Source organism: Penicillium chrysogenum, assembly GCF_028827035.1.
Source record: "Penicillium chrysogenum strain IBT 35668 chromosome Unknown utg000004l_segment0_segment0, whole genome shotgun sequence".
In the NCBI taxonomy this organism is placed as follows: Eukaryota; Fungi; Ascomycota; class Eurotiomycetes; order Eurotiales; family Aspergillaceae; genus Penicillium; species Penicillium chrysogenum.
Genome location: NW_026622752.1, coordinates 5,619,009 through 5,644,050, shown reverse-complemented (window position 1 = coordinate 5,644,050; position 25,042 = coordinate 5,619,009). Strand labels below are relative to the sequence as shown.

At 49.6% G+C, this 25,042-nt stretch overlaps 10 protein-coding genes across 10 annotated transcripts; 3 read left to right on the top strand and 7 right to left on the bottom strand.

Moving 5' to 3' along the window:
- Positions 1-61: 61 nt before the first annotated feature.
- Positions 62-1,306, top strand: N7489_008085 (glycerophosphodiester phosphodiesterase family protein; the record flags this gene model as incomplete). The annotated part of the gene is made up of 1 exon (XM_056713835.1): positions 62-1,306. One exon carries the CDS (start codon positions 62-64, stop codon positions 1,304-1,306), a length of 1,245 nt encoding a protein of 414 aa, XP_056567550.1.
- Positions 1,307-3,552: 2,246 nt separating this feature from the next.
- On the top strand, positions 3,553-3,975 carry N7489_008084 (uncharacterized protein; the record flags this gene model as incomplete). Its single annotated transcript, XM_056713834.1, has 2 exons — positions 3,553-3,730; positions 3,770-3,975. The coding sequence occupies 2 exons, from the start codon at positions 3,553-3,555 to the stop codon at positions 3,973-3,975; spliced, it is 384 nt and encodes a 127-aa protein (XP_056567549.1).
- A 1,845-nt stretch (positions 3,976-5,820) lies between these two features.
- N7489_008083 (uncharacterized protein) lies at positions 5,821-6,876 on the bottom strand (the record flags this gene model as incomplete). The annotated part of the gene is made up of 1 exon (XM_056713833.1): positions 5,821-6,876. The coding sequence occupies one exon, from the start codon at positions 6,874-6,876 to the stop codon at positions 5,821-5,823; it is 1,056 nt and encodes a 351-aa protein (XP_056567548.1).
- A 1,694-nt stretch (positions 6,877-8,570) lies between these two features.
- N7489_008082 (putative bZIP transcription factor) lies at positions 8,571-10,490 on the bottom strand (the record flags this gene model as incomplete). The annotated part of the gene is made up of 2 exons (XM_056713832.1): positions 8,571-9,657; positions 9,712-10,490. The coding sequence occupies 2 exons, from the start codon at positions 10,488-10,490 to the stop codon at positions 8,571-8,573; spliced, it is 1,866 nt and encodes a 621-aa protein (XP_056567547.1).
- A 3,993-nt stretch (positions 10,491-14,483) lies between these two features.
- N7489_008081 (CCCH zinc finger protein) lies at positions 14,484-16,039 on the bottom strand (the record flags this gene model as incomplete). Its single annotated transcript, XM_056713831.1, has 5 exons — positions 14,484-15,055; positions 15,135-15,187; positions 15,238-15,349; positions 15,398-15,946; positions 15,994-16,039. The coding sequence occupies 5 exons, from the start codon at positions 16,037-16,039 to the stop codon at positions 14,484-14,486; spliced, it is 1,332 nt and encodes a 443-aa protein (XP_056567546.1).
- Positions 16,040-16,891: 852 nt separating this feature from the next.
- Positions 16,892-18,162, bottom strand: N7489_008080 (transcription factor IIF subunit TFG2; the record flags this gene model as incomplete). Its single annotated transcript, XM_056713830.1, has 4 exons — positions 16,892-17,269; positions 17,328-17,524; positions 17,574-17,841; positions 17,905-18,162. 4 exons carry the CDS (start codon positions 18,160-18,162, stop codon positions 16,892-16,894), a joined length of 1,101 nt encoding a protein of 366 aa, XP_056567545.1.
- Positions 18,163-18,617: 455 nt separating this feature from the next.
- Positions 18,618-19,294, bottom strand: N7489_008079 (uncharacterized protein; the record flags this gene model as incomplete). The annotated part of the gene is made up of 2 exons (XM_056713829.1): positions 18,618-18,834; positions 18,882-19,294. The coding sequence occupies 2 exons, from the start codon at positions 19,292-19,294 to the stop codon at positions 18,618-18,620; spliced, it is 630 nt and encodes a 209-aa protein (XP_056567544.1).
- Positions 19,295-19,479: 185 nt separating this feature from the next.
- Positions 19,480-19,733, bottom strand: N7489_008078 (uncharacterized protein; the record flags this gene model as incomplete). The annotated part of the gene is made up of 2 exons (XM_056713828.1): positions 19,480-19,590; positions 19,656-19,733. 2 exons carry the CDS (start codon positions 19,731-19,733, stop codon positions 19,480-19,482), a joined length of 189 nt encoding a protein of 62 aa, XP_056567543.1.
- Positions 19,734-20,874: 1,141 nt separating this feature from the next.
- N7489_008077 (PCI domain-containing protein) lies at positions 20,875-22,199 on the top strand (the record flags this gene model as incomplete). The annotated part of the gene is made up of 2 exons (XM_056713827.1): positions 20,875-22,113; positions 22,170-22,199. 2 exons carry the CDS (start codon positions 20,875-20,877, stop codon positions 22,197-22,199), a joined length of 1,269 nt encoding a protein of 422 aa, XP_056567542.1.
- Positions 22,200-22,962: 763 nt separating this feature from the next.
- On the bottom strand, positions 22,963-24,108 carry N7489_008076 (uncharacterized protein; the record flags this gene model as incomplete). Its single annotated transcript, XM_056713826.1, has 3 exons — positions 22,963-23,748; positions 23,799-23,869; positions 23,922-24,108. The coding sequence occupies 3 exons, from the start codon at positions 24,106-24,108 to the stop codon at positions 22,963-22,965; spliced, it is 1,044 nt and encodes a 347-aa protein (XP_056567541.1).
- Positions 24,109-25,042: the final 934 nt, after the last annotated feature.

The following is a 25,042-nucleotide window of genomic DNA, read 5'->3' as shown; positions in this document are numbered from 1 at the left end:
GCTATTGTGAATATTGTTATTCTTATCAACCCTCAGCCACGGCCTCCGATTACCCCTAAACATGCATTTACCTGTACTCCCTCTACTTCTCACGGCCGGTGCTGCCACTGCTATGCCGGCCGTCACTCGTGCTCAGGACAAGACCGTCGTGTCTAACATCCAGGTGGGACCGCGTCCTTTCTACCTGGTAGATGACATGAGCGAGAGCCCGTTGAAGCAGAAATTGGCTTCCTGCAGCGAGAAGCCCATCCAGAAAGCGCCAGCCTTCTCCATCTCCCACCGTGGAGGGCCCTTACAGTTCCCCGAGCACAGTCGCCAGGGTATGCTCGCGGGCGCGCGAATGGGGGCCGGAATCATCGAATGTGACGTTGCCTTCACAAAGGACCGCGAGCTCGTCTGTCGCCATTCGCAGTGCGATCTCCACACCACCACCAACATCCTGATGATCCCGGAACTAGCGGCCAAGTGCTCCAAACCGTTCACCCCGGCCACGGCAAGCCAGCCGGCGTCCGCCCAATGCTGCACTTCCGACATCACTCTCGCCGAGTTCAAGTCGCTCTGTGCGAAGATGGACTCCAGCAATGCCGCAGCGACCACACCGGAGGAATACCAGTACGGAGGACCAGCCTGGCGCACCGCGTTGTACGACACTTGTGCCGAACCAATGGAGCATAACGAATACATTGAGTTAATCGACTCGCTCGGGCTGCAGCTCTCCCCCGAGCTAAAGACACCGGCTGTCGCCATGCCCTTCCAGGGCTCCTATACTCAGGAGATGTATGCGCAGCAGCTCATCGACGACTACAAGCGTCATGGCATTGATCCAGCTCGCGTGTGGCCCCAATCTTTCCTCCAGGCCGACATCCTGTACTGGATCGACAACGAGCCCTCGTTCGGCAGACAGGCTATCTACCTGGATGATCGTGTGGACACAAAAGACGGCTACCAGACAGCGGTGGACAGCCTGCCTGAGCTGGCCAAGCGCGGGGTGAAGATTATGGCGCCTCCGATCTTTGCGCTGCTGAATGCGACCGCGGACGGCGAGATCGTCCCGTCCGAATACGCTGTCGCAGCGAAGGAAGCGGGCTTGGATCTTGTCACCTGGTCCTTGGAGCGCTCGGGGCCCTTGGAGCAGGCGGCGAAGAAGTCTGAGTACTATGTGCAGTCAGTGGCATCGGCGATTAGCACGGATGGGGATCTGTATCGCATCGTGGATGCATTGGCGCGCAAAGTCGGAGTGCGGGGGATCTTCTCGGATTGGCCTGCGACGGTAACTTATTATGCTAATTGCATGGGACTCAACTGAGGTTGACCTGCATCGATGTTGGGGTTAGTCGTTATGCCCAGGTGGTGTGGTTAGATTAGTCTTCCGCAGAACCCAACCGGACCCGGACCTAACCCGGGCTAGGGCCCTAATTAGGAATAAAATCGCGAATTAATGTACAGTTTAAAGATTAAAACTATATAGAGAATTTAACTACGATACCTAAAAAGTTAGGGAGTTTATTAATCACCGTCCAAATTTATGGGTGAAACAGCGTCGCTTTCACAGGTCCTCAGATTCTAGATGTAATTTTGATGGCCCAAGAGCAATCTGACAGCATCAGGAATGTAGAATAAACCTGTCAGGTGAAGCGTCGTGACATATCCGTATGGCCCTTTGTGATCCTGGAGTGGAGTGGTACCCTGGCATGATGGAAATGTTGATGCATAAGGTAGATATCGGCACAGGAATCAATAAGCCGTTGGACTAATGGGCCATTACCCCTTGGCACAGCAAGCCCAAGCACACTTCCTTGAACCTGACTTCCCCAAGGGGAGAGATCATGTGGCAAAGGGGGAATAACATGAGTTGCGGAACAGCCCCGGTCGAGAAGGAAATTAACCAACTGATGGCTTCGCGCAATCCGATTCCCAATCCACTCATTCGAATGACGACCCTCATCTTCTACTTGATCGGCGTCTTTGTTAAGATATATCAGCGAACCCGAAGCCGCGAGGATCGGCGTATCTCCGGAGTCATATCTCTGATGCAAATCCACTGTCCCGAGCGGTAACCGATTCGCTGAACCGCCATGGCTGTCCAAGATAAAGCGCACCACATCAATATTTGCCGCACCATGTGCGTCGGGTAGCAGACGGAACTTGGATTGAAGTTCTTGACAACTTCCGGGGGTCGCAGTGTACACCTCCGAGAGGATGTGTGTTGAAGATCATGTGAACTGTCACGTGACTCCGCTTGCTCATTAACTACCTAGTTGGTCTTACCTGTAGATAACTAGTTTCTTCCTTCTCCACGCGCGCATCTACAGACTTTTCCAAAGACATCTACACTTCATCGTAGCTTATCTCTATCAGGTTATGAGCGCCTGTCTTTTTCAAATCCCCATTTACCTCCTTTCCCAGCGTTATGCGTCACGCCCAGCCTCTGCTTGTGGGCCTATAGACAGAGTTTTCCAATAAGATCGGGGTAGACGATCTTCAACTACCCCACTTCCCGAGCTTTTCTAATCCAACGAATCAGAGCTGGCCGTCCTTTTGTATCTTGATCTATTTGTATCGTTTTCTGCATCACTTTCGACCATTACAAAGAGGCCGTTCGTCGAGACCGCCTAGACCGCTCGTCACCGATCTAGGTCTCCCCCCTAACTGTTCGATTTGATTCGACCGTCACCTTTTTTGTCTTGACCGTTCGACACCTTTCTCAACTGTTATATATATATACGCCGGACGCCACAATGCCGTCCATTTACGATTTGATCGTTAGAAGGAATATAATCTCTTTACACCGGCAAGCCCACCTCTCGAGCTGTCTAATCCGGCTATCCTTCGTGAATTTCCAAATCGTGGGATCCCAAGCCTTTCGACAATAGAAAGACCGTCTTCCGCATCCCGATTCGTTTGAGATCGACGACGACAACGATCAAATGGCGGATAGTGTTAGTATGAGTGTGGAGGGACGACAGATTGATTTGGGTCTACAGCCTTCTTCCTAGAAGACTGCTAGTCAGGAATCCTGACTTGACTCAGGGTTTTGTCTAGCCTTCTTTACAGGAGACTGCTAGTCAGGATACTACACAATCTTCAACACAGCAGGACTACTCTTTTATGGATCCGATTCCTAAAGACGTCAGTGATCCTACATACAGATCGAGATCGCTTATCTTGACAGCCTGGCCTCCAGATCCTAGAGCCATTCCATTGGCTTCAAATCCTGAATTCCATACTGCTACGAAGCACATTGCCATCAGATTTCACCGACTCAGAGAAGAAGTCGCTGCAGGCTCAGTGTGTTTTGTTAAAATTCCTACAGCACAAATGGCAGCAGACGGCATGACAAAGCCGCTTGCGATGGAAATCATGTTTCGACGATGGATTGCACAGATCGGTCTCCATCTGGGAGCCCGGGTTTGTCATCAGTGTCGCACCAAGGACAAAGACGAGGACCGGAAGCCGTTTCTGTCGGACCGTACCTACTTTTACGGTCCGGGCAACGATATGCGTCCTGGCGAGGTCCCGTCGCACCTCCCTATCCTGACCTAGGTGGAAGAGATGCTAATTTCCTTCGTCCATACCATCATTGAAGTTCGCCAGGTTCGTGGGCAGCAGTATTTCTACCGCGGCCACGTGGCGCACTTCCTGGTGAACATACCCAAAATCTACGATCGGCTGCCACTGCTCCCTACCGAGCTGGACCTCGTTGTGCTCCGACCTGCAGACACTGCAGACCGTCCCCAGCTCCGCCGCTAGTTTAACCGTGACTTCACAGTCCGCCGCGCGGCGGTTACGCAGTGGCTCCAATTCCTAACCACCCACCACCCCGGTTACCGCCACCTCACTATCGACCCGGCCCGCCTATCTCAGTTACCGCTTCACCGGGACGTCTCCGACCTTATCCCGTCCCAAATCCAGCCTATTGAGCCTAAGGATCCACCGGCGCCATTCCAGCAAGACCCCCTGTCCAGAATGACTTAGGTCCCGAGTAGGTGGCCGTTCCCAACCTCGAGAATGAACTGGACGAGGAGGCTGTGCTACGCAATATCGTCCTATCAGAAGGATCATTGATTTCTGATTTGCTTACCGGACGGCACTTATCGTGTCGACTAATACTTTCTTCACTTCTCACTTTCTTTCACTTCTCACTTTGTGCACTTTCTATAATCTTTAAGAGATTTTATACCTTTAAGAATGTCTAAACTTTTCAGTATTACTAAAACATATATATTAATTTTTTGAAATGTTCTGGCAAAACACGATATGGCACACTGGCGGCTATACACCTCTCTTGTTACTTAGAGGGAGTAAGAGGACTCAGCGAACGAGAAGGTCTTGACTGATTCAGAAGACCTTTGCAAGGTGCGTTTCAGAATGATGTGAGGCTAAATTACATTTGATATAACTTTCAAGACATTAAGAGCAGGAGCAGTCCCCAAGTGAATCGAGTAATCTGATATTATCCATAGATAGATACTTACCTGGCCCCCGGGGGTATGTCTTGCTTATCCATGTTAAGCGTATTTTGACAACTGAGAGGACTTGAAATTGGAAAGAGCGACTGGCGTTTGCTATCCCCAAGATGAACACCTGTCTCCCTTCTCTCTTCCCTCTTCCTCTTCCTCTTCCTCTTCCTCTTCCTCTTCCTCTTCCTCTTCTCTCCAGTCCATTTCATATCCCACCCAGTGTCTCATCTCTGGGCTCTCCACTTCACAAAATCCTCTACCTGACCTACCTCCTCCCACTCCCTCCCCACTCTTATAACCTTCGACTCCTTCTATCTACAGCCGAGAATAAACTCTTGTCTCTCTCATTTGACGACAACTTCATTCCTTCATCCATCTGATAACCAAAATGGTTCGACGAACTCCAGATCACATCATCGATCCAGACGGTGAAGTGATCATAATGTTGCGCAATGCGGACTCTCCTTTCGCACAGCCACTTGAAGATACAGTCACTGGAATGGCCCTTTCAGAACCCAGTCATTGTACTCATAGTCCTGCAGAAGTTACCGGATCGCCACAGACCAACTCAGAGACTTGGAGGAACAAGAGAAGGGAAAAAAGATTGGGTGCAGATACTCAGCTTGTATTGGCCCATCACTGCCAATTATGCTATTGAGCACGAACCATATGCAGCGGAAAATTCGAGAGCAAAAGCCAACGTCGTCCTGACCACTGTGTCCATGAACAAAATTGTTAAATGCCTTTTCATTGAATGCAAGACCAGCAGATCGAGGACCAACTTGCCAACAATAGAGAGAGAGAAGACCGAGAAACGAGAAACAGGAAGCAGAGACAAATAGTTAGTTAGTTAATGATGATGTAAATGCAGTCAATCCAACTCCTTTGACCAAAGCCTGCAGCTCCTTCCTCGAAGTTGGCTTACAAAGCCCTCCGGTCGAAGATATTTTCTTTTACATCACCAAAATGGTCTAACTGTGATCAAGCTCGGGACTTTGGGAGATATCACAGCGCAACCGGCCACGAATGTCCCGCCTCGTCCTTTGCGGCCCTATTTGCGAACTTGAATGAGTGTATTGAAGGCTTGGACCTGGGTGGCCTAGATTAAATCTATCTTCTCGACCCAATAAAGTTTTGAATCGCGAAAATTGCGATAATGATGTTGCTTTGTTTATCCTACTTCTGACGAAAAAAGGAAACCAGAAAGCTATCATAAAGCCAGCCCACCTTGGGTATCATTCATCCTAATACTAAATTATACTGCCAATTATATCCAATCTATATCCAAAACACAGTTCACCATCTTACAGTTCACACATCTGTCACCAAAGACACACACCGTCTCTAGATCGATCCCAGTTCAAGCCCACTTCCCAAGCAGAGCCATGATACCAGCACCAAGAATCATAGTCAACACCATGAAAGTCAGCCGCCTGTTATCCTGAGTGCGGTGAGGGTCAAACAAGAAATCACGAGCAAGCAACTCAACAAGACCAGTGTAGAGCAAGATACCAGCCGAGATGGAGTCGAGCACACCAGAAACCACATTGGCAGTGAAAGACCCAGGGTTATAAGTCGTGCGCACACCGAGACCAATAGCAATAGAAATCGGGGTGGTAAGGCCATAAGCAGCACACAAGGCCCAAGGCAACCAACTCCCCTTCTTGAACGGGATACTCGACATACGCGCCCCGATACCAAGACCCTCAAAAGACTGATGGAAGACCAGAACAGGGTAAAGCGTAGCAAACTCATCACCAGCAACACCAAGATTGAGACCAATAATGACAGAGTGGAAGATAACTCCAAATTCCAAAATCAGCAGCGCAGCAATCTGTTGCCTAACCGAGCGCTCGATGTCCACCTCCCGAGTCTGTGACTCGACCTCCTTAACGAGCTTATCGTCCGGGTGTCGCGCCGACGCACGCGACACAACACGTCTCACTTCACTCCCACTCGCCATCATGGGCTCCGGGTCGTCACGACAGATACCGTATTTCATCTCGACCCAGCGCTCGGCGCCGAAGTCCATCAGGAAGATGATCATCACTGATGTCAGGACGATTGCCGGACACCATGCGTAGTCTGCCCAGTGGCCTGTCATTCCGACGCAGGAGTTGCTGCCGATTTCGCCATATGCCGGGTCGAGGAGGTGGATGAAGGCTGTTGCGATGATCACGCCGGCTCCGAAGTACTTTGCGAAGAGGTAGACGTAGATTGGGATTCGGAGGCGTGGGGCACGCTGTGCGAGGACGGGGAAGAAGGTTGCTGCGGAGGAGACGATGAGGATTACGAAGATGGCGGATATGCGTGCGCCTAGTTGGCCGTTGTATTCGTTGCCTTCGGCATTGAGGTAGCAAACTATCTCAGCCGGGTCGACTGTGTCCAGGTCGACATTGTGAGGGTCGAACGACATCTTGGCCGGTTATGTTTGTAGATCGTGCCCCGGTGTTGGAACGGAGAGGCCGAAGTAAAGGCTTGGGGAAGAGGAAATTATAACGGCGATCTCGACTGGCACATATGACAGGAATTGTTCGACCGTTTTATATTAGAAGGGGAGGCATGGGCTTCCTCGGGTCCTCCGTTGAGGTGAGGACCTTGGGACGTTTTAGTCCCTGTTATATTCTTAGCTTGGTGGTTAGCTTGGTGGTTAGATTGTATTTCCTGTCACCGGTTTCCTTATAGGCTAGGATATTTAATCATTCTAATGTTGTCAAGGTGTCTAATTGATGTTCAAATTCCTAAGGTCCAGGATGTGCTGCTATTGTGCTGGGAACTTAGGGTTTTCCCCTTGGATATCAATGCCCGGATGGGACAGCCCTACAGACCTTGATAGAAAACCAAGGCTCGGATAATTGCTTGTCAAAGCTTGGAACAACCTTGGGAGGTCACCATTCCACGCAAGTCCTGTCATTGGGCCAAATCTCGTGGTAGTGATTGGGCGTTAGGGCCACGAATTGCCCCCAAGGTCCTTTAACTAAGATTACGCGTGGGTCAGTCCCGGTCGTGGTGGATTTCTCTCGAGGGGATGTTACTTAAAAGGGCAGTTACTGCGTAGTAATTGGAGCTCAGATGTCGTTCCATCGTCGCTTGTATGTTTCGAGAGGTGGGTACATATAGTCCGTAATATCAACATATGTTGTACTGGCCGGATGTCTCCGATTCGCAGAGATACTTCCGTTGTCAAATGAAAACCTGTGCTGCGCCGGCTAGAACCGATCCAATAACGAGTTAAGCAATAGCAATTACATTGCAATAGTGGTTCGTGTTGCGTGGTGAGATACCACATTGTCATTTTTGTCATATCTTCATCACATCCATAGCCAGCCATTTGTGGGTTCAGCACAAAATCACTCAGACTAAGACAACCCTGCGCGTCAAGTCACGGAGTCTAGACTTGAACTTCCAGCCTAGGAGCCGAAAATTAAAAGAAAGCATTTGGAAACATGAAAAAGCAAGTTCATCCAGCCCGAAAGCACGAGACCATCCCATCCCATTTCCAGAATGCCTGACACTGTCCCAGCCCAGATCGCTAAATACATAAAACAATAGTTCATAGAACAATTCATAATAAGCACAGTTGAATGCAACCACATGCAAGGTTTCTTCATAACTCGTTTCGTTTCTCATATCCCATGCCCAAGATCCCATCCCAGCTTCAATGTTGCAGGGGGCATCCCAGGCCTGTACACATCACATAATTCAGGTGTCCACCCTGTCGTTCGTATAATATAGTCTCCCCTCTCATCCAAAACAAGAAACAGAAACACGCTCCGAAGCCAATCGCTAAAATCACATCGCTAAACAAAGCCCCCTATGCCCGAGTGAACCTGACCCTGGGACTGAACTCAAAGAAGAAAAAGAAGACATTGAAAAAGGGATACACAAATAAGAGAACAATAAAAAGCGTTGCGTGATCTATGGTTGCACGCTAGTATTTCAAGGGCCATTGCTAGCCCGTATTTTTCAAGAAGAAAAGAAAAGAAAAGGGGCCAGATCAAGCAACAATCCTAAGAACGTCGCAAGAAATGCAAGAAAGGTAAAAGAAAAAGAATCACAAGAAAATATTGTCGTGTCGAAAATTGCAGGACTTACTCCGAAAGAAAAACATCAAGAGTGGAAAATACCCTCCTCCTTGACGGGAGTCTCGTATCCATGACCCTGCACCATGCGACGGAAGTCCCGAACAACCTTTTCAGGCACATGGTCCCACATCAATGATCTGGAGTATACATCCGAAGACAGCGCGGAGTGCATGTGACTCCGCTGCGCCATCGCAGCAAACGCCTGCTGCAGAGTAGAGGGCTGCGGTGGCTTAAAGTCCCCGTCATCCTCAAACGTCGTCAGGGAGTTGTACTGGTCCACGTTCATTGAGAAAACCTGTTCGCGCTCCTGCTCCTCTGTCGGCATGACGAGTGTATTATGCAGCTGGTCTAGGCTTGAGGGCACGGGCTGCATCGAGCTTATCTGCGCCATTTCCATGCCGCTGATGGTTGCCGGCGCAGGCCCGGTTGTTGTCCCGTGGTTGATGGAGTGGGGTTGGGTGAGCTCGTGGCCAGATGACGAGGCCAGCACTGCTTTCAGTACGTTCGCTGACTCCGCCCGGTACTCTTCGGAGAGTTGGGGCAGGGAATTGGCCGGTAAGGAGGTACTGTTTGAGGCGATGAAGGCACCAACAAGTAGGAACATGTAGAAGGCGTTCCAGCTGATCGGCAGCTCTGATCCGTTGGATTTCTCCGGGACCTTAACCTGCTGGCTAACCTGAGAATGGGGAGTTTGCACACATTCCTGTTGCAAAGTGGGTCCATGGACCATTGAGAAGTCGTCCCATGAGTGGTTCTGCATGGTGGGGTTCTCGAAGCCGGTGAAGTCCCCGGCCATGATGTCCTGAACGGGCTTTACGCCACGCTCAAGCTGCTTAACTCTCTCCTCCAGCATGCTGTTTCTCTTCAGCAGGTCGGCGGTCTCCCGCGTGTGTCTGAGGATGGTTTCGTCTTTCTCCATGTCCAGGCGTTGCATGTGCTCTGTCAACTGCCTATTGTAGGTATTCAACTGGTGACTCTCGTATTCCAGCTCTTTTATTCTCATGATATGGTCCTTCTCCTTCTCTTTCAGCTGGGTGTTCAATGCCTCGAGTACTTTATTCTTCTCGATTTCATTCTCGGCATCCTTCTTCTTGCGTTGACGGGATTGCAGCCTATTACAATAACGTTAGCACTCGACCCAACTCAACTCATCAATCTCAACTTACGCCGCGTATCGATTCCGCAGCAGGCGTTTGATCGCCTTGAGACGCTTCTTCCCTTCCTCATCCGCGCACTCCCTGATCGCCTCGTCGATATTATCCAAAGTCAGTTCGGGGGCGATTTCAATGCGGGAATTCCTCTTCCGAATCCCATCCCCCCGCCTCAACGGCCTGACAATCCGATAATTCGGGCTCTTTCTCGAGTGCAACTCTGCCTCAGCCAGATCCATCGGCGCCGGCATCCAGCCCTGGCTTGACTGCGGCGACATGGCAACACTACCAGGAGTCGCAAACGCCATACCTCCACGGTACGACATGGGGTTCATGGGCATAGCGCCGACGGGTCCAACCGCACCACCGGAGAAAGGAGTGATGGCACTCTGGTCTCCGTTGGCAGCATACTGATCATATCCCACGGTCGGGGTACATGAGCCTGAATCCGAGCGCGGCATGGACCACGATGCCTGCGGGTAGGAAGTTGACTGCGGGCCGTCGACGGGCATGAACGGTGCACCCGTTGAGTTCAGCATGGAGTGCCCGAGATGAGAATGCGAATTTGACTGCGACTGGCTGGAGCTGGTATTTGAGTAGTTCGACCAGACGGAATCCCGATGTGAGTAGCCTTCTGGGGCGTCGTAGGAGGCGCGGCGGTTGTCGGGATGGTCTTCGGAATTCGGGTCCAGGATCTTGTCGTCCAACACGCTCATCTCGTCGTCTTCTGGTGCCACGTCTAATGTTGATGGTGATTGTTGGTAGAATTCAGACTGGAAATATTGTGCCATCATGAAGAGGCGGTGTGTGTCTTTGAGAGAGGGGTGGGGCGGGGGAGGATGATTTATAGAAAAGTCGGTATAGAAGTAAAAATCACCAAAGAGGGAAAAGAGTAGGTATATAGAAATGAAGATGAAGATGACGATATAATCATGAAGAGGGGGAAAATATGCTGTGATCTAGTTCCGGGGGAAAACGCAGGCTATGTATGAGCAGATGCAGCCCTCGTGCGGTTGACATTGTACCCACAGGTACCGAGTACCGATGTGGGTGATGGAGAATAGGCTGTCGATCAAGTACCCAGTACTCATCCAGCGGTCTGCGCGGGAGCGCAAGTGTGGCCCCCGAGACAGCATCTCCGTTATTGGCTGCATTGTTTTGCTTGGGCAGACCTGCATCTGTTGATGTTTGATTATTTTGGTTGGTATTTTGGTTATTCGGCTTTAATTTTCTGTTTGGGTTTTATTTTATTTTCTATTTTATCGGAAGATTTTTCTCTGTTTTAGTTTTTTTGTCTTTAGCATCCAGTCTCGATGGTAATGCTGGCAGTTATTCGCTTATTTACACGGAGTAATGACTGCCTATGCATTAGTACAGACCTCGGCAGTATGTACCTGATGTTGTATACATAGAGTACCCTTCTTCTCTCCTGTACGATGTACTCCGTAAACCCGAATCCATCACCAACAATCGTAAGTGGGGGAAATCAGACGCTGGGCTTATCGATAAACGATAGCCTATCGATCGATCCTCGTTCCGCCAGCTTGAGACAACCCCTGTCGTGGGGTATTGTATATGGTCTGTGCTATACCTTATTCACGGCGCTTACATAGAATACTAATTGCTACTTAGAACCTGACCTGCACATTTACTTTAGATAAGTGCTTGGAAGTATCTTTCTGTACCTTTTTGTGTACTATACTCATCACCCGTGAATGGTCAGATGTCCAGTCTAAATGTCATCCTCCTTTCTATCCGTCGCTAATAGCCAATCATTCCCGAGTCAGTGTGACGATCCTTTGGGCTGCGATCCATTGCTGTTTGAAGTTTTGCTTTTTCTCTTTGTTTTGTTCTTTATTTTGGAGCTCACTCATTTCCTTCCCCCGAATGGTCCTTGATGCTTCCCTATAGAATGAATCTTTGGGACGGGCTCGGCCCGCTGATCCACTGTTGGGCCGACCATGGATGACAAAAGGAAAGAAAAAGCAATGCACGGATGTTATGCACTGATCACTCGTCCCATCCAGATGACGACCTCACTCCTCCAAAATCAAAATCCCTATGTGGAATTACCCTGGAGGTTAAAGCTCTGCCTAGAGCAATAGCTTGGGTCGAAAATCCCACGCCTGATCTTGCTCAATCTTGCCGTGATCTACTGTACTTGCAGGTCTCTCTGCAGTTCCCAGATGACTGAAGCAGCCATTCATCCAACCCCCCCAGGCCCACAGACCACATTTAATCCATGATCAACTATGCGGAGTGCAGGGGACATGATGCTGTCGTATTTGACGGGTGCCTTCCGGCTTGTCTTTGCGCTGCGGGGTGAACACCCATAATCTACCACCCCCAATTTCCCAATATCTCCAAATTATACCAGGATTAGACTTGGGCTCTCACTCAGTTGCTTTTGCTTTTTTTCTTTCCCCATAGTTCAATAAGTCCCAGACTCGCCGCCCAAAGCGCACACCCTGTTCGCCCGGTTCCTGTTCCTGTCAGTTCGTCTCGACAATTCCCCGGAGCACAAGCCCCTCTGCGGCAGCCGCTGAGTCTGTTCGCAGTCTATACATAGTACACAGCGTGGAGCCTGTGATAATGATAGGCCTGTCACCTGGGCGGCAAGTCCGCGGGTGGGCAAGTTAACCCGGATAAGATCTGGCGGTGAAAAAGCCGAGTCTGTCCAATGGAGATCCAGTCTGCCATCGGTCACCCCGTCAGCTCATCCCTACATTAGTCATACACAGTGAATTATTTTCAGCGCAAGGTACTCGATGACATTTTTGTTTCTGTTCGCCAATGACGATACTACAACAAAAAGTACAGTCATCTGAGCAGCTGGGATCAGTATCATGCTAGTCGGATTGTGTACGGACCGATATATCCAGCACCTCATACATTCCCCAATGCGAGACTCTTCCTGCGGTGAAGCTGAAACCACTGTTTAGCCATATGACTCAGAATGAAACTGGTGATCTACCTTCTTTGAACGAGCTAGAAGGCCATGGCAGGTCCACCGCTCCACTTTCATTCTAATATTCATGTAGTCAATGGCCCACTTCTTCCACGGCTCCATACAACTGCAATACACGGTATGTGCCCAAGGGTCTCTAAAACATATCCCCGGTACAGGCTAAGCCGGATATGATCTCAAAGCCTCACTTTGAACCTGTACCTGCCTGATATGCCGTGCACCGGGTACATTGGGCACATCGTATGGGGACAAGGCAATGTCTGGGATTGGATGTGACTGGGCCACTTGATACACTACTGGGCTCCTGGTATACTCCACATGCCTGATTGGGGATTCGTTGACGTCTTTCGGGACTGTAGCCTACCTATCGGGGAATCCGTCTTTTCTTGGACCCGTTGATGGAAGGACATTTGGTCTCTGTGTCGGGGACCTTCGTTCACCGATTTAATGACTCATTTTTTAGCAGGGCGAGATATGGACAGGATTTGGGGGTTTCTGTCGCTTGCTGCGGTTATGGATAGCCAACATCGTCGATGATCGCAATATTGGGACAAAGAAGCTATTATTCAGTATCTCGGGTAGACTGAGTCACTATCTCTTTCTACTGGTTGTCTCGTCCGAGAGACTGTCTTTTTCAGTTATTATTATTGTCTGAAGGATTCATATTCTTTGTTTGATGACGTTGCTGGACTTGGTCTGGGTAGGTTTTCTGTCTTGCACTAAAGCCCAACTGGCGATTCGAACGTAGTACGATGGTTACTCTCACGATTCAACGAATCCCAAGAACAAAAACCGACATTGGATGGAATTGGTAGACAAGGTCGATATGTGTGGCTTAACTTAGCCACCGACGCTTGCAAGTGTTAGTGATACACATAGGTTTGTTGGATTGTCAAGAGCCCAGGATTATATCGACTATTGAACTCGCACAACAATAAATCACTTCAAATGTTGTTTCCCAAGTAATTACGTACTATTTCATTATGGCCAGACCAGGACTGTCTCCCATTAGAACAAGGAAGTCCTTGACTTCATTCGGTAGTCATTACCTCGACTTCCTCAATACAAACTGTGGCGTTGATCACGATGTTACATATTTGTAAATGTTTTAAACATGAACTCCGAACTACTATCTATGGCTCCCCTCCGTGCTCTCACCTTTGGTGTAATGGACCTAAACCCCCATCGTTGCTGCCTGTATGACTAGGTCCTATTTGACATACCCCTCCACGGCTGTGCTTGACGACTCCCGGAACTGATACGCCAACTACACATTCAAAATACTAAATATATACTGCAATCAACAAGTACAGTAAATGATTCTAGGCCCTGGCTATGTCTTGCTCAGCCTGCTTCTAATATTGGTCCTGTGGCGTCGGTAAGTTCCACGGGCTGGTCGTCCTCTGAGAGGTCTCGGGAGGATATCCTGGGGTGCGAATTTCAATATTACGCTCCCTACGACAACATCATGCAATACTGAGGCGTATCCTACCTCTATGGTCACACAGCTTCCTACTTCATGTCACTAGTCAGCAGGACATGGGCGCTGCAGTTGTTTCTACCACTGTCACATGGCCCGGCCTGGGTTAGTTGCCGAAGTATATACCCAACTGAAGTCGACATGTGCAAGATCAACAACCGTAGAGGTTAAGGGACTAAGTACGGATACAAGACGAAACTTCAAGGTATTCAGCCTCAATTTTCCTTTTTCGATTTCTTTTCAACTGAATACTATCGACATGTTTTCGGGGTATGGGCAAAGCAACGAAAGGCAAGAAAGACAACTATCCAATCGACTACAAATGGCAGGATTTAGGATTTAGAAGCGGATAAAGTCTTGCTGCTGCGACAGTTCACCGCTATCCACACCTTCGATCAGTTCTTCGGGGGAGTCATCGAACGCATCCGAATCAACGTCGTCCGAATCAATAGCATCATAGTTTTCTTCCTCGCTAGAGGCGTCAGACCCATCCTCACCCAAATCAGCTTTACTAGCCGCAGCCGCAGCAGCCTTGCGAATCTGGCCGGCGCGGTCCACATGCGGCAGCTGGCAGCGCTTCTTGTGGCAGGCGCCAGTGTTGGCATAGTCTGGGCACTCGTGGACGTGCTTCTCTTCGCACGCGTCGCCCTTCTCGCAGTATCCTAGTGTTGCAAAGGCGCGGCAGACGGGGGCACCGGGTGTCACGCGGACGTGGGCGTAGCGACATTCCGGGTTGGCGCAGCGTCCTCTAAGGAAATGCATACAGGTGGGGGAGCGGTGGGGCGAGGGCTCATGGGATAGATCACAGCTACTACCTGCGGCACATTGGCCTGTCTGGAGGAAGTCCTTGCACATAGCGACCTTGCTGGGGTCGTGGACGAATGGGCAGGTCGGGCCCTTGTAGCATGTTCCTGGAGAACAGATGCGTTAGTCTTTGGTTATGCTGACAGAATGGAACATAGCAGCATGGTCCGTCGGAAAACAAAATACCGGTTGTTGTGAATCTTTTGCAAAGCTCATCGCGTTTCTTAACGGTATGATTTCTATGACATGGTCAGTACAAAGGTAAGCACCGCCAAAACCAAAGACTTACTTCTTCATGGCCACAGCACCGAGGCGGTGCAGGTTTCCGTTTTTGCTTCGCACAAAGGGCACATCGGCCACTGTGACGCGCTTGGGGGTATTGTTGGCAGAACTGGGGTCATCTATGAAGGGTAAGCCAATTCAAGAGGAAGAGCGAACGGAACACGAACTTGAAACACGGATCAGTTTGCTTCCGCCATTTGCGACCCTGAAAGCAACATCATTGACAAGAATCTGGTGTCCAGCTGCAGGATTTGCAGTGGTGGATACCATCGCACTAGCACCTGGACCCTGTGCATATCGAAGTACTTTCCCTTTTTCGTACTCGGTTTTTTTCTGTTCCCTAAGCTTGCGCGTTCGTTCCATATCCTTTGACCGGTCCTGTGTTTTCCGTTCGTAGACGGCAGGGTTGATGAGCTGCATGTGGCGATCGTGCTTCACAACCCAACCATTGCCAGTCGAAGATGGTGTCGGAACCACTGCGCTGTTGTTCGCACTTATCGGCGCCGGGGACGAGTTGACGCTAGGATTTGAGCCAGCGCCCGCAGTATTCAAAACAAGTGTGCGGTGACGGTGAGGAGCAGCTGCTCCTCGACGTCCTCGGCCACGTCCCCTGTAGTATGGGGCCCATCCTGGGTGAGAAGGGACATGGCGAGACACGTGTTGAGACTGGTGGTTAGCTGGCTGGGTCTCTTGCGTCTTGTGGCGGTTTATTTGGCCTTCGTAGGTTAGCTTTGTATTGACGGTGAGCTGATAGTGAGCGCACCTGCAAGCTGGCCGATCTTGGCCAGTAGATCGTCATTTTCGCTCATGGTGACTATCAGAAGCTAGATGAGGTAAGTGGGTAGCAGATAAAATATCTGGGTTTTTCTCGGATTAAGATCAAAGCTGGGGGATATTTCAGAAGAAGATCTGAGCCAGTGTTGCAGAGGAAGCAAAGACGCGCCCATTTATCGCTGGTGTGCTCCCGAAGGGTTGGTTTGTATTGTTTGCATACCTCTGGTGCCTTAGGCGGGAAATCTCAAGTGGCGAAGAGGTCCGTGCACAGATGGACGAGGACGTCACCAACCATCAGGCTAAACAGTGAGAGTATACTGAGACAGAAAAACGCCTCTGCGAGGCCTGTACAGTTATATCAGGCCAATGAAAGACCCGCTTCAGCATTAGCACCTAATTTTAGTCTCACTGGAGAGTAGCTCCACCCCAGACTTAACAATCACCAACAAAATACTTGGTCCCTCGTGTACAAGTACATAATCCCCGCAGAATCGGACACGCTGCTGCTATAGTTCGCAATAGATGGGCATATTGATATATCACACGCTTACCAGACGATCTGAAGCTTATATCAAAGCCAGTCAATAAAAAGCACTTCCGGGCCGACAATATTGAACGTGCTTAAGCCAGTACTCAACAAGAAATATATACAATCTGACGAAACAAGCCTCTGACTACGCCAAGGAGATAGAATACTGGATATAAGCTTCAGATATAGCAATTAAAGAGAGCAATATTTGACAAGTCCAACATTGTATGTAAATCATTTGTTCATTCAATTCTATGTGTTTTCCGAATTGAAACCGGACTCCGGCTCCTCCTTGAAAGCCTTAACGCCAGAACCCTGCTTATGCAACATATCGAAGCCTTTAGTTGTCTGTATTTGTTTAAACGTTCTCAAATTGAACGTCGTCCTGATCCGTGGCCATTCCAGAAGCCGGATCATCCTCTGACTCGAAAGAATCGTCGACACCTGGTGGCAACTCTGCCTTTGCATTGTCCATCGCATTCGAGTACTGACTGTGGGTGGCCTCGGGCTTCAGTTCCCAAGTCATAGCAAAGTCACCAGCCTTGACAAGGTGCGCAACCATCTCCAAGGTCTGCTTGAGATAGGCCTCTGGCTGTGCCAATCGGGCCTTGAGTGTCTTAAAGGGCCAGTATTTGAATTCGCGGAAGCACTGGAAGATAAGATCCAGAAGCTCGTTTTGTGGCATACGGGTGGACTTGTTCTCCTGGGATTTTCCTTTGATAGGTCGTGTGGCTTGCTGCAAATGAAGTGAGTAATCTAGCTTCGAAAAATAAACGGAGATGCAAAAGACATACCACAAATTGACCCTTTTCGGTGGGAAGAGCATGGCGCGCCTGGATGATCTTCCCGGGGATCTTATCAATGAAGACAGTCTCCTTTCGAGGTTTCAGAGCTTCCAGCGCTCGTTTCTCAGAGATCCGTCGGAATTCCTCATTCTCCACGGGAAGGCAATTGAATTCTTCACTGACCGCGCCCGCGAGGGCAGTGTGTTCTAGAAATTGTGAGCAAATAGGACTCGCCATGTCTGCAACGGGACATACTTGGTATCGTCTTTCGCACATAAGGCTCCCATCTTTTGCCCTGTTCCCGCCGCTTCGCTTCACGTTTCTGGGCTTCGTACAAAACCGAGCGCATTTCGCCAAATGTAGCCATGCGGTTCTCGACGCCGGGGATATCCTTCTCGGTGAAAACATATGTATTGTGGGTGAGGTGTGATCCAGTGCCTGATGGGTCGACGGTTTGACGCTGGAGTGTGTAGTCTTTGGGAATTTCCCGATTATCTGGACGATCATGTAGGCGCAAACTGACCTGAGAAGCGGACAGATGTTAGAATCTGCCAGTCACGCTGCTTGCGCATGTATTCCCACTTACCCTCTTGATGTCGTTCGGTGTCCCCTCCACTCTCATGGTGCCAAGCTCTATCTCTTCGTCGTCGTCCAGGTGGGCCCAGTGCTCCCACAGCGACCGAGGCAGACGGGAGAGCCATACGTTCTGACCTGCTTGCGAGAAGTCCAGATCTCCGGCATCTTCGTAGAGGTCTTCTTCTTCTATGTCCCTAAGGACGATATCCTTGCTGTCAGGGTCCTGCTTGAAGTACGGGCGATCCGGGTCTTGCTTGACCTGCGCCATACTGGGTGCGGGATGGCTCGAGGACGGTTAAGTTTTGGAGGAGGTGATGGCGTAAAAGATGCGACCGTCGATGTGCCACTGAATCTATTGAAAGAGAACGTGGTGGATGAGGTGAAAAGCGTGTATGTGATGAAGTCCGCGCCACCCAAGTCTGGAGCTATTCACTCAACCCGGTGTGGTAGGCGGTGAGAGTCAGCTCTATTTGTATTATGACGACGTGCTTTTCCATTCACTCACTCTTCACTATTAGACTACATGCATAATTAGCTTGTGATTTGTATTATCAACTGTAATCAGATCTAAAATTCTTGATTGTGTAGTCATGGATACCAGCCCTGGGGCCTTGGGTTTCTGAATTTGCTTCATAAATGCTTCACTACTGAATTCTAGAAGAATAAGGAGGGGAGGGTGGTGAGTGAGTATTTACCAAGTAATCATCGTCAATTGAATATCACTTAGTAGTGTAAAGTGCAGTGACACCCACCCATATCAGCAAATGGCTCGAAGTTAGCCGGCAATCCATCCCACATACGGACAAGCTCTTCGCAATTAGCACACAGCCTTCGTACAGCTTTCCAGGCCCATCCCGAGACACCATCTTCATATTGGCTGTGGAGCACGCCTTTCCTATGCACAGCTATTCCATAGACAGCGCCCGGGTTGGTATTGCCCCTATTCTGTTAGCTATAATGCTATATAGTTCCCAGTGGTGAACTTACTTCAACATGTGTAGCAACGGATATACCTCGGCGCAATTTCCAAACCAGATCCCTTTAGCGGAGGCAGGGCAATCGACCATGGTGTATCCCTTTGATGCCATATCTGCATCATTGATCAAAGAGAACCTTGCTTCTTTGACCGACTGCGTCCATGAGGCATTTGCTTGCTTGTATCGTCCAATCGATGCTCCCAAGAAGAAGTGACCTCGGTCTTCACCCTCTGCTATCCAGGTGCAGTTGAACATTGTGGGGCATGGTAAAGGATCCCCGAGCACTTTACACCACCGTCCATACATGGCCACGAGCGGGAGGTAGAAAGTGCGCGAACTTGCACCAGCTGGTGCAACACCCATCGATGAGAGAAGTAAGCCCAATATATCATAGAGTCCCCGAAAGGGGACCCCATCATGCATAAAGTCATCTTGAGGCAACTTTTATCCTTGATTGGATCGATGGATCCCAGCCGGGGTTCAAAACACGTTCCATTGGTTCACTTGGCTCTGACCCGGGTGCAAACATGCTACCTTGTTGGGGACTACATAAAAGCAAGATCAGTCACCTGCAGAGCCGTGATAGGCGTAAGAGATAGGCTTGGCCCTTACCGTAGCATCTCGATCTGAGCCACCATGGCTCGAAGAGCTGGAATTTGGTGGTCTTGGATATCATACAGATATCCATATGTGACCACATGGCTGAGGAATTTCATTATCTAGGACTCAGAATAAGCGGAAATCCTGCGCAAGGCTTCCTGGGGAGTGATACGAGTCTACTCACAGAATCCGCATTCCAGGCATAGGCCTGTCTCAGGTCAAGAATGTCATTGAAGCCCTTCAAAACTTCTGTTTCTGCCATCTTGCGAGATCAGAGAATGATCAAATCAATAGAGTTTGAGAGTCTTGTAACGCGGTTGCTAGACGTGTATTGACGCGACAATGGTTGGTGACAAGTTGAAGTTCATGTGGTGGCTCGTAGTGTGAGTCACCTCGGATTTTGGTAATACACGTATTTTATCCGTAAGATATAATACCACACCTACAAATGTGCATCTTCATACTTCAAGTTTCTTTGTTCATATTCTTTGCGGCATCTACATATAGACCTGCAAAACTACCCAGAATATATGGCGTTGTTAAGTCTGAATACCCAATGCGAGTCTTTCTCTCACAAGCTATAATAGAAAATATGACCATTTTCACCACATACATTCCATACACATGTATCTCGCAGTCGGTTCTTCTTCTATTTACAAGGCTAATGCCGGGAGATAATACCTGAAAAGACTGCCACCTGAGTAGCCTCCGTAACCGAGACCGAGTGCCACTGCACGCTCGGTGTCGACGTGTTCGAGGATCTGGCAGACATAATCAAGGCCTCTTTCTAGGTCTGAGTACAACTTTCCAGCCAATGGTCGTTGTAGGGATCCGTCACAGGCAACTGAAACTGCCGACGGGCTGGGGTTCCATTGTCCCCTGTCATCAGCAGACGCAAAGATCTCTTTGCTTTCCCCGGTCTAGAAATTCGTTACCAGCACAATTCGATTCTGTCAGCGGCCGTATCCATCTTCCCTCTTGCACAAGAGGGCCACGGTCCTGCCCGCATTTACAGCGGAGAATACATGGCACCTCCCAAGCCACGGTATCGCCAAGCATGGTAGTACCCATCTGTTGAATGCAATCCAGCCCAACCGAGCATGGGACACAAGTAGCACTAGGAGGCTGTATGTGTCGATCGATTGAACTCAGCGTCTTTGGCCATACACGCGATGAAGTAAGTATCTTTGAAAAAATAATTAGCTCTATTTTGTCCCAACTATAGGATATGTAAGACATATTCTATCTATGGTATGACCTGACTAAATGAGTTGTATTGTTTTGTCTCTCTGCTGGTATACATCCAGCAGCTCTTATCGATAACAGCTCGGCTGTCCCCACCACTCCACGTCTAACAGCAACTCTCCAACTCTCTTTACCACTACTTCACACAGTCCACCAGCATGGCCTCCCAAAAGATGACCAACGCCCTATCGGGCATCGAAACGAACCCACATCAACCAACAAAGCTACAGCAATATACCGATCTCCTCAATGAGATGGTAACAACCTCCACCGGCCACGAACTCGCCCAAGATCTCGTCTACTACCTAGACTCAATCCTCAGCGAAGAAGTGAGCATCGTCGCCGCCCGCCCCCTCCTCGACGCCTTCATCACAGTCCTCCAATCCCTCAGCGCGGAAACAAAAATAAAAGTCGGCCAGCACGCCATCACCCTCCTCCAGACGCGCTCCGCCTCCGTCGAAGAACAAGACTCGCAGATCCGCGAGATCCTCGCAGACGCCTACGAATCCCAGGAAGAATACACATCCGCCGCCCGCGCCCTACAAGGCATCCACATCGACAGCTCACAGCGTCTAGTCTCCGACGCCGCCAAAGCCCGTCTCTGGATCCGAATCGTGCGCTACTACCTCGAAGACGACGACACTACCAGCGCCGAAGCCTTCCTCAACCGCATCAAGAACCTCCCCACCAAATTAGAGGACCACGATTCAAAGCTCTACTTCCAGCTCTCCCAGGCCCGCATCCTCGATGCCCGCCGTCGCTTCCTCGACGCCGCACAGGAATACTTCAACGTGAGTCTCGCGCCGGGCGTCGACGAAGAAGATCGTCTGACAGCCCTGTCCGCGGCGATACGCTGCGCCGTCCTCGCGCCTGCTGGACCGCAGCGCTCCCGCTCCCTCGCCCGTCTGTACAAAGACGACCGCTCGCCCTCCGTTGAGGAATTCGGTATCCTGGAGAAGATGTTCCTCGACAGGCTTCTGACGGCAGATGAAGTTGCCGCGTTCGCGAAGAAACTTGCACCGCACCAGCTCGCTGTTACGGCGGACGGCACGACCGTCCTCGATAAGGCGGTTATCGAGCACAATCTCGTAGCGGCGAGCAAGCTGTACGAGAATATCCACGTTGATGACCTGGGCTCGATTCTGGGATTGCAGTCTTCGGGTGATGTGTCTGCTGGCGAGAAGGCGGAGGCGTATGCGGCACGCATGGTTGAGCAGGGACGGCTGCGTGGTCGGATTGATCAGATTGATGGGGTTATTTCGTTTGATGCTGAGACTGCCGGTGGCGCCTCGGCGGGTGCTTCTAACGGGACGAAGCTGAGGCAGTGGGATCTTGGTGTGCAAGATCTTGCGGAGGATGTAGAGAGGGTTGCGACTAGTATCGCTGATCAGTTCCCGGTATGTGCTGGCTTTAGCTCTGTGGGGTTGATTCTCTGCTGATATCTTGATTCTAGGAATTTGCTACCAGCCGGATGGTGCATTGAATGCTCCGCTGTATCTCGTTCTGTGCCGTCTGATGAAAGATCTACGAATTCATGTCTTCTACCTACCCTTGCATATCCTTTTAGCCAGCCTGAGAAATGAAAGTCAAGCTCCATTTGCTAGTATTTTCCGTCTCTACCTTCGAAAATTATACATTATAAATCCTGACTTGAACAACGGTCTATCTTGAAACTAATGCGCTTCTGGATATTTCGCGTAACTCGATGAAAGATGTAAGTGCCCAGAAAATTAAGTTGTATACAGCCTAAAGGGACCGAAGCTAAAAAAGGAAATCAATTGTGTGAAATATAAAACAAGAAAGGTATATTATGAAGGGTATAGGCGAAGTCAAAGAGCGTCGTTGTGTACATAGGCCAAAGTGGTCGGTAAAGCCGACATCAACATAAAGAATGACAGGTGGGAAAGTCAATAAGGGTAATTGAATGAAAGAAATGCCGTGGCAAGTCGTATATGTATGAACATGAAAGTGGAGGAAAGAATGTATGGAGCTGTTGGGCGTCTGATATGCCCACTTTAGGGTTGGGAGACCGTGCCCCTGTTCGCTCCTGGCTATGGCTGCAAGTGACCATAGCCAAGAGTATTTCAGACAGTAGTGCCGTTTCTTTTTGGATAACTTTGGTTCTCTCGAAGCAGATTCGGCCTTCCCAGGGGAATATAACCCCCATTCACTCCAATATTCCCTCCCAAGAAGAGAAGATTGAATTATCATCACATCGTAACAGCGTAAACCACCAGCACACCACCTCACTGATTCAGCTTAGTAGTGGAGTCATTACCCGGAAGGATAGAAATATCCGTCTGAACATTGATAATCTGCGGTTGTAGACCATCACCAAGATGTCCAGGTCCGGGCGACTTGCTCTCGACCTGAGCATTGTACATCTTAACATACTCAAGGTCCGGCGAGCGGGGGCTAGATTTCGACAAGAACATAGAGTTCGTGTAATCGGTGTTGATATACGCCGGACCCGTTCCATTGCGCGAGCCCAACTTGAGCGCGGGGAACAATCCACGGATGATCGGCAAGTTAGAACAAATCAGACCAACAGCAGGCTCGATGTGCGTCCACAAAGTCGCCTGGTAGACGGTGAAGGTTGGGTCGGTCGGGCTGATCCAGAAAAGCACGACGATGCGATAGATACTGGCGAAGCAGACGAAGGTGCCGAGAGCGAACACGCCGTTTAGCGCGAGCTTGTCTTGCCACGCGCGGTGGAGGTTCCAGATCATTGGGATGGGCAGGATGAGGATGACGAAGTCCATGAATACGTTGAAGGCTTGGTTGACGATGATGAATTCTTGCGCGTCGAAACATGTTCCTTTGACGCTGTGGTCCCAGTACGCCCGTAGGGGTCGGCATTGTCCTGCGCAGGCTAAAAAGATCCCTGTGCCCCAGGCGGCGATTAGGCAGTTTAGGCCAAAGGTGACTGTTTGGAACATTGGGGTTGAGAAGAGGCGTCGGTAGAAGCAGATGATGGAGATTTTGATACAGGGACAGAGCAGGAAGTAGGTGAATTGGTTGGCGAGGAAGATCTGGTTGGTGTTAGGCGGGGTTTGTTGAATTTGGATATTGGCGTACATACCTTCCAGTAGTTCATGAGGGTTTCGGGAGAGAGATCCGCGATATGGGCTCCATTGCCTCCAATTGTACACCCTATAATACCTGTTAGTGTTGAACTTTCAATCCTGGTGGAGTAAGAACATACAAAGAATGAGCTCGATCAACATGGCAACGAGGAGCACCATGGATATCATGCTCAGATAATCATCGACGCCGAACCTGACTCTTCTATGAAGGCGAGCGACGACTCGCATCACCACCGAGATCAGGCAGAGACTGACCAAGACCGAAATGATCTCAATCATCTGCCAACCTTTCTTACTTGGCGCCATTGTACTTTTCTAACACGCAACCGAATATTAAAAGAGTGTGGGTTGCAACCGAAAAGCAAAAGGTAGGGTATGTGTGAATTAAAAAAGGAATGACTGGGAAACGCACGATCTGAGGGCGTCCACCGATATAAAACGTGTGGTACAGAGTACCACGCGAATATCCAAGATCAGCCCGGAGTGCTGGTACCCTGGACCAGCTTGGAATTCCATCCACTGTTTATCCACTCACACACAAGCCCTAGTGGCCGATCCTTGTCCTGATAGGGATCTCGGTTCGTGCGGGATATACGACGTACGTGCATGATGCAATCCTATCACGAAGGTTTACTGGATGGACACCATTGATTTTCGGGTTTCTGGCACAATTCATTGTGCCATTCAGCTGTACAATGGCATACAAGAAATATACCTAGGTAGCCTCCCTCATCACCTATCATCCATCACCCTTGGACTGTCGGAGAATGACAAATGCATTCTTTACAGAATAGGCCAGTGGATCCAAGGTGGGGTTAACAGGTATGTACATTAGCCATAATAGGAAGGACATCCCTACGATCGCCATCTGATAGCAGCTGAGAACGTGTCAGGCAACCTTGTGAGAAACCGACTATTGCTGTACTATTGCCCTTTAGACTATCTATATGCCGTCCTTTCCAATGTTACATTGTATTTTGTACATATATATCCATGGGTTCTCATGAGATTCCAATATATCAACTCCACAGAAGAAACCTTCCTGGAAAGCTACCCGCAACTCTGGACGCCACCTCGATCTCATCCATGGTTCACTCTTCTCTCGGGTTTCGGGTAAACATGACATGTAGATCGCCCAATAGCGTGGAAAATCTGCCGTATTAAATTGAAAAAGAAAAGGAAAAAACAGAGTTTGACCACGTGTAGAGCTAGCATTTACGCGAACTCCTGCGTCCAGAAA